This window comes from Apis dorsata, unplaced genomic scaffold (genome assembly GCF_000469605.1).
Source record: "Apis dorsata unplaced genomic scaffold, Apis dorsata 1.3 scaffold_1239, whole genome shotgun sequence".
Lineage (NCBI taxonomy): Eukaryota > Metazoa > Arthropoda > Insecta > Hymenoptera > Apidae > Apis > Apis dorsata.
In genome coordinates this window covers 37,138-45,655 of record NW_006264336.1, presented here as the reverse complement: position 1 = coordinate 45,655, position 8,518 = coordinate 37,138, and the positions used below count along the sequence as shown (strand labels likewise).

At 36.1% G+C, this 8,518-nt stretch overlaps 1 protein-coding gene across 1 annotated transcript in view; it reads right to left on the bottom strand.

Annotated features, from left to right (window-relative positions):
• Nucleotides 1-3,899: 3,899 nt before the first annotated feature.
• Nucleotides 3,900-8,518, bottom strand: part of LOC102672089 (protein stum) — an 18,948-nt gene continuing 14,329 nt past the window's right edge. The window contains exons 6-10 of the mRNA XM_031514838.1: nt 6,121-6,372; nt 5,314-5,530; nt 4,925-5,051; nt 4,610-4,804; nt 3,900-4,204 (exon numbers count right to left, since the gene is read on the bottom strand). Of these exons, the coding sequence (XP_031370698.1) occupies nt 4,071-4,204; nt 4,610-4,804; nt 4,925-5,051; nt 5,314-5,530; nt 6,121-6,372 (925 nt within the window). The 3' untranslated portion in view covers nt 3,900-4,070. The remainder of the gene's footprint in view (nt 4,205-4,609; nt 4,805-4,924; nt 5,052-5,313; nt 5,531-6,120; nt 6,373-8,518) is intronic.

Below are 8,518 nucleotides of genomic sequence, written 5' to 3'. Positions count from 1 at the left end.
AGAGAGAGAGAGAGAGAGAGAGAGAGAGAGAGAGAGAATGTGAGAGTGGGAGAGAAAGGGAGAGAGAGAAAGGGTACAGAGAATTTGAGAAAAAGTAGAAATAAAAGAGAATGAGAGAGAAAGAGTGAAAGAGGTATATTAAAACGAAAAGAAAAGAGCACACTCACTGAGCGCCGCTAGTAAAAGACATAGTAGGCTATTATTATCGCTAAATAGTCGCTAGCCGATAGTGATGTAGTTTACCCTTTAGAGTTATTTTAAGTTCTTAATTATAATATGGTTACTATTAAATTTATTATCGTATCACATTACACACTGTAACACTTCTATTATATAATAACAAGAAATATTTACCTGTGCATATTGACATATTAATGGAGTCACATCATTAAAACATATACTACTCAATATATTCAGCGTCAACGACTCGATTCATTGACACCCACACCATATACCATGCATATAATATGCATATGTATATATAAATATATATTATATATTATATACATAATATATATATATTATATGCATATTTACCTTTACTCAAAAAAAGATACATTTATTGTTCTCCTGCCGCAAGTTACGAATAATACCGTGTGTCAACCACTGTCACTCCACGGTTCACAATCACGGTTGGTCTACATTTACTTTTTTTTAACCCTTGTTTGTTCCACTTTTTCTTTCTTTTCTTTTTTTTTCTCTCTATTTTTTATTGTCCTCTTTATGGATGAATAGAATTGAATGGAATTGTTTTTAAAGCAACCTGCCTTTGTGTCGAGATTTATACTCGATAAATAATTATTTTCTTTTACTCTTTTCCATTATAATTTTATTTAATAGATGGAAATAACTTAAAAGTATTTTGTTTAAAATGTAAATTTCTGATAAAAAAAAAAATATAATTAAAACAAGATTCATTAGAAATTATTTTCAAAACGATTAATTATTCATTGTTTATTAAACTTGAATAATTTAAATTTAAAAAGAATTTTTTATTCTATTCGTTAGATTTAAACACGTTTTAATCTCGAATATTTTCTATATGTTCTTTCATTTCCATGATTTCATTTATTAAAATGGATATATTAATTTTGAAAGCTTAAATAATCTTCTTAAAGTTTCTTTTTAATTAATTTTATCGCGATACAACTCCACGAATATTTTTAGAAAATTTCATTCCAATGTTTGCCAATCGATATATTTTACGAGCCAATTTTATTTTCTATGAATAATTGCATGTTTATACTTCCCTGATTTATTCCTTCATCCGTAATCAATCGAACGAACGTCGATAATTACAAATATTCGTTTCATCCGTTTTTTTATCGAAATGTTATTTTTCGTTTTATCCTTTTGTATCATATTTAATTTTCAACAATTCCCGATAAAAATGACAAGGGATAAAACTCCTTCGAAACCGATATTCCACGTCAATCTGAAAAATGACGAGAAATCAAATAATTTTTCGAATCGAACTAATTCCAAAACAATTCCTTTTCATTTTCGTTCTATTTATGAGAACTTCTAAGACACTGAACTACGCCATCTTTGTCACAAAATCACCACCAGTTTGCAGACAAAGAAATACATTCGACGCGCCTCACATAACTCCGACCGTTCTCTTTTTCGATTTAACGATTTCCTCTAAGGCGAGCATAAAGGGGTGCAAATCGCGGGAACAACGTTGTATTTTCAAGCCTCGCGAAATACCACGCCGCGATAAGATGTCTCGTGCGATTCTTCCGTGGAAATCTGACCATTTTATTGCCTAAAATGCCCTAATAAATTGTACCGTATTTCCATACGATCGCGTGTGACGTTCGCGTACGTTGCACAAAGCAAATTACGAACTTGTTTATTTTATGAAGAAAGAAAAAAAAGGAAAACTCTTTATCGTATTTTTTTTCCACGAATATTACTTATGTAATAGTTACACTTGTACACGGAATTCTTTGTTTTCAATGTTAAAAAATTTGCACCGTTATCAAACGGTTTATTATTTCAGTCAATGTCAGTTAAAATCTCGCGACACGTATTCGTCTTTTTTATCTCTGTTTAAATCGAGTTCCACGGCAAGATCCACTATTGGATCATTCGATACGATCGTTACAAACTTCTCAACGTGACGAATATTTTTCAAGAGTGAAAGAGGATCGAGGCGTGTTCTCGTGACGAAACATTGTAAGAATCTAGTCTGGACAAGCTGAGCCCTTCAATAAAGCGAAAATAATCTGGGATCTTGATAAGGGTTGCTTGAAATAGAGCTGCTTGAGCATGCAATCGATTCGCGAGAGCTTTTATTTGTAGTTATTCGCTAGATCTTCTTCTGGCCGCAAGCATGCGCACGTTTTTAACCGTTTTTTCGACCGTGTCTTGTGTCTTGTTTCCTTTTGGTGCACGAAAACCAAAATATCGAAATCGACCAAAATATACTTCCTTCGATGTGTTTCATTTTTATCGTCGCATGCAGTGATTGAGGGCACGGTCTATCTATCGGAAATTTATTTGATATTTGAGGGAAAAGGCCGATTCCGTGGTGTTGCGACGAGAAAATCGTCCTTACGCGCGCGAATATGATAATATATCTTATTGAATTTAAATGTAAACGGAAGAATTCCTGAAAAAAAAAGAAAAAAAGGATAAAGCGTTTTATTATTTGGAAAGAAAAATTATAAACATAAAGACACCATGGAATTGAAATTATCGAGATAAATTTCATCCCTGTTTGATATATCGATCGCACGAAAATTTCTGATCGCAAGAAAATTGTACAACACAGGACTTGATCGTAACACGTGACACATTACGCGATCTTTCCAGACAAAACACAGAGAAGTTACCGTTTTACAAAAATTTAGGGTCCATTACATTCCCTTTTCATTAATTTTTCACTAACCTTGTTTCATAATTAAATAAAGTTTCAGACGATGGAATATATCGGAAGCTTGTATACCACTAAAACATCGAAAATTCATTGCGACAATGACTGATATCATAAGCTATTGATCTTTAGATAAAAGAAATAATAAAAATGATAAAAAAATACCATAGAATCCTCTTCACACTGCGATTAGGAGATATAAAGGAGGGAACAATTCCAGAAGCAGCGATTAGATTAAAAACCGATGTAAGTAATATATTTTCATATTTACAAGGATTTTTAGTTGTAAGTTGAATAAGTCGGATAGTTGAATATATGAATGTATGTATACATATAATATGTGTTTTTTGCGCTTGTAAAAATATAAAGTGCGTTTTTTCAAAACGTATTTATTCCATCGACGTTGAAAAGAAAAGAAAAAAAAAATACCTTCGAACGAGGGAGTGAGAGAGGGAGAGAGAAAGAGAGAGAGAGAGAAAGAGTGAGAGAGAGAGAGAGAAAGAAAAAAAGGAAAAAGAAAAAAGGTCACACGTTTTGTCTTTCTTCTTTGATTTTCCGCCGTTCTCATTTCGAAATAAAATAAAAAAAAAAAGAGCAATAAATAAATAAAAAATATAAAAAAACTAAAAAGCTATATCATATTTGTGAGCACGAAATAAAGGATGAACGAGAATAAAAAAAAAAAAAAAGAAAATAATTTTCGTTCGACGCAACGAGTACATTTTGAAAGAACGCCACACATAGGTATGCTTTCATTGAAAGCGATTAATTTCCGAAAACTTCGTTTCGTTCCTCGATCGCGAATCATAATAACGTCGTTTTATATTTCTTTTCTATTTTTTTTTTCCTCTTCTTTTCTTCTTTTTCTTCTTCTTTTCCAATATTCTTCTTTCGAGAACGAAATTATTTTTCGACAATAAAAGTTCCTCGAATTTTATTTATAAATTGTGAAAAAACAGAACGAGGTCCTTTATAATTTCATAGAAAATATTGTACGGATCGAGGAGAAAAAAAACTACTTTGTTTTTTTTTTCTTTTTCAACGGATCTTTTTTAGCATACGAGTCCAACAAGCGAAGAGTTTCCATTTTCTGTTCGCAGAGAAGGCACGTAGTGAAAAATCGCTAAGACGAACGATATAAAAATCATCTCTGGCAAGAATCGAGGAATCGTGTTCGTTATTTTGATTATTATCGAACCCGTTCCATCCCTCTCAAGGCTTGACTCGGTACACCTGGGGGTAGGGCCGCCGGTTCTTCATCCCTCGCCCCCGTTTCCGGATCGTTGCTGGCCGCCTCAGAGGCCTTGAACCTCTTGTACTTCCCTAAATAAAAAAACATTCTTGTCAGTTCTTTGATTATTATCATTCGATGCTACTTTCCATTAAGAGAGGAAAAATTTACCTTCAATTAACGATATATTCTTCGAATATATGTACTTTTCATTATCGGAAAAAAAAAAAAAATTGGAATCGTAAAGAAAGAAAATAACACTCCTCGACGATTGAGTCAATGTTTTTTAAATTGCAGAACTTCAGTTTTCTCTTATCTCGGTAAGTGATTGTTCTTTCTGGGAAGGAATGAGGTTAAATCCATTTTTAACGCGGATAACACATTTTTTTCTCCCTTCCCTCCAGCTTGAATTATGGCTCATTAAAAGAGCACGAAAACCTCCGGCATATCATACCGGTTGAACAGTTGATTTTGGATCGATGGTTAATATTACTTACTCGCTAAACGGACCAAAGTGACGCCCCACCAGATGCTCCAGCCCCACCCAACCAGGCAGAATAAAACGGTGAATAATTGACCCACCCCGACCACCAGGTTCACCACGAACGCGCCCAGTCTCGATTTCAGTCCAGCCACCGCTGAGAATCTTGGTTGGCCGGTGCACAGGTTAAATAAACCGCTCCATACCGTACCTGAAAAAAGAAATTTCACCCATTTTTTTTCCGTCTAAATTTTTCGATAACGATTTAACAATTTTTCTTCTTCTTCTTCTTCTTTTTTTTTATCATCAACTGGAGGAGAGTATCATTTACCAGAGCCAGGCAGTAATACGTTCCAAACGAGACAAAACCAAGCAAGAGGAACTGGTAGACAAGGAATAGCGCCACGCATTAAGGAGTTGTGCTCTACCAGGACATCCGGTATCTTAGCTTTCGGTTCCTGTCATTTAAAAAAATAATATATTATTAACAGAGCCAGTGTAATTTTTATATCTCTAAAATATAAAGATCCAACGCAATAACGGTTGTTGAGATTACACCAGTGATTTCACATTTCTAATAACGTGTAATTCCACGTTGGAAATAGAACTGCAGAAATTGCAGTCGCCTTTAAGATCGATATCGATCATTGGATCTTAATTGATATAATAAACTTTTCGTTTGTTCTCTTTTTTTCTCTTTGATCGTAATTTAGATTTTACCTCTGATAGAGGAGGTGGCGCTACACTGGTAAGACTGTGCTTGGCACGTATGCTTCTTGCGCGCTCTGCCTCTGCGTTCCGCTTGCATTTGCAATTGTCGAACAGTCGCCGGCAAATGGCGCCGAATCTTCTCTCCGGCGGGCAGCAGACAGTTGCCTCGGCAGGCGCGACTCTCGATCTTCTTGAGCAACATTTCATCTCCCTCAGTCGTTTGCATCTGATGATAAAAGAAGAATGATTTATGAGTTATGATAATTTTTGGAGATATTATATTTTTAATTTAAAACTTTCAGTTACGAAGTACTTTCTACTTTCTATGTGCGTAGAAATTTTACTACGGATTCGTGGTAACGTTTTGAGTAAATCCGAATAAATTTAGACAAGATCAATCTTTTTGATAAGATTGTTAGAAAGTACGAATATTAATAATTTAATAATGAAATATCTAATCGTGACGCGAGTCATTAAGCGTCACACAAATCCTTGGACGAATTCTTTAGAGACACAATATTAATTTAATCTCGTAATCGTAATAATCTGCTACATTTATGCTATATATGCTATAATATGCTATATTTAAAAGCTGCATCATACTTTCCAACGAAATAAATTACTCAATTTATATATATATATACTTATTGATTGAAGATAATAAAAAACTCTAGAAATCGCATCATACAAATCACTATTCTCGATTCGAAACAAATCCTCTAATCCTGTATCTTTTTTTCATTTTCTCCATTGAAAGATTAAAAATTTCAACAATCGTTCAAATTGCAAATAATTTTCATCCATTTTCTACAGTACCTGCATCTGTTCTTGAATTTAGACCAACAGCCAGCAGGAACGTTCTCTCTGGCGGAGAGTTGCTCGTTCCTGTTCACGATCCTCATGATCCTGGCATGGTTTCCGGGCCAGGTGAGGCCCTTCGAGTCCGTACGACACGCCAGACACCTCATGCTCGGGCAACACTCGCAGCAACGACTCAAGGATCTTCTCCAACGCGTAAGAAGCCTCTCGGGTACACCTTCACCGATGCCGTTCGCGGCGCCCAGCACCCTGTAATCGAAGGACGACCGCACCCTGTTACTGTTAGCATTATTAAAAACGCTTGCACGATCGATTCGCCGCGATAAAGGAGCTCTCGGCGTCGATTAAGAAAAGGAACGAAGGGCGTCGATGAAACGGGAGGAAAGGGACGAAAGGATACTTGCCTTCGAATTGGCAGCCATTGAATTTTTCAAGTGTATTAAATTTAGGTCGAGGTGAACTCGATTCTCGAAGGGATTGGTAAATCAAGGAGATCGGGCTTTGTTTAATCTTAGAATTAGAATTTTCTTAAATTGGACCTCGAGTAATTGATCAATATTTGGCTAGCTAATGTTTCTCGTAATTACTATTGTATCAGCACGAAGAAAATTATTTCTATTTTTTTTTAACGATGTAGAAAATTGTTATGTTTAATTGTACCGTGATCGTGACGTTGAATGTTTCCCAGTGAATATGCATCGCGTTAGTCGGACACGTAGGCTTCACTGGGCGAAACGTAAAATAATAAATATATATATTGTTTGAGAATTCACTTCAATCGTGAATATCTTTTTTCCTTTATCGATCTTTAAATCTTGAAGAATAATAAAAACAATATAAAATCGCACTATTAATTGAAGTATCCAGAGAGTATCGAGCGCCTATTAAAGTCTATCGTTTCATCAAACCTCGTTCCTCCAAACAGACAGAAATCAATAATTAATCGTCTCTTTCTATATTATCTATATCCTTCCAAATCTTCCTCGATCCAACAATCGCATATCAATTAAAACCAAATCGATTTCCACTATTCTCAACTTCTTGGTTCTTCACAACCGGTTCCACAAATCCAAGATATCACGCGTAAGATTCGTATCGATCGGCGAACGAGCAACGTGCACAAAATTCCCACGTGTTTGCCATACGTGATCCTTTCTCCACTATTCTTTCCATACCACTCCTTCGATTATTATCTTCCATCCCATAAAACGGTTGAACGTACGGCGAAAAGAGAAAGTCTTACCTCCTAATTCCGTAGTTGTATTATGCAAGATGAACAACGGTGGGGATCTCTCGTGATCGATGGCCGAGCGGAAATACCGCGCGGTTCACGGCGAGCGGAGGCAAAGATAACCGAGGATGAATCCCATGGATCGATTTCGAATGGGATAGAAGCGCGTAGAGAGATGGTGGAGAGGAGTGTGTTGTCCGGCTGGCGAACAGAGCATCGCTGCTCTGTGTCGCACGAAGATTGCAGGTGCCGCAGTCCTCGGGGGTTGGCCGTGCCTCGGCAGGTCGAAGGGCGGCGAAGCGAAGAGGGTGGACTGAACCGTGCCGGCCAGCGGGTCGGTCACGCAAAGATTTTCTCCTTAGGCCGACACTGCATTACTTACTTACTTACTTACTTACTTACTTACTTACTTACTTACTTACACGTACACCAGGGACCAGAGACTTCCTTCGGTTGACCGCGAAATCGATAGTACCGGGACACGGTGAAGTTCTTTACCTTAACATCGGCGTTTTTTTCAAGGCGCCTACCAGTCGATTTCCACCCCCTCCCCCTCCCCTTCTTTCCAGGATTTTTTCTTTCTCTTATTCGCTCGACGTTCTCGTGACTCGAGTATTTTTTTCTTTCTTTCTTCCTTTCTTTTTCCGGTTTGGTTTGCCTTGTTGTTTTATATATTTATTTATTTTTTTTTTGTTATTATGTTATTATGAACACTCGATGGATTCGGATAGTTTGATGATTTTCTTTTTGGAAAGTTGTTTCTTTTTATGATTTTTGATTTTGCGAAAATGTAGTTTCAAGATCAAGTTTTTAGTAGAGATAAGAGAAAAATTTTTATCTGGGAGTAATTAATTGTAATTAAAATATGTTTTAATTTCCTTTAGGGAAGAGATGTTTAATTAAAAAACACATGACGTATAATGATATCATAAGGTATAATAATAATATCTATGTTACGTGATTTCTGAACAGCTGACTGGAAACAAAAAATATAGATCCATAACGATATTTCAATGGCACGAACACTTCTTTAATTGCGGTCATTTTGATTCGTGAGACTAGTCTTGCCAAATGCGCGTGCGAGCGGCATTCGCTCGCGAGACCCTGAAGAATTGGACGCCAACTTTCTCCTTTAGCATGTCCATTTAAGATTATAAGGCCACG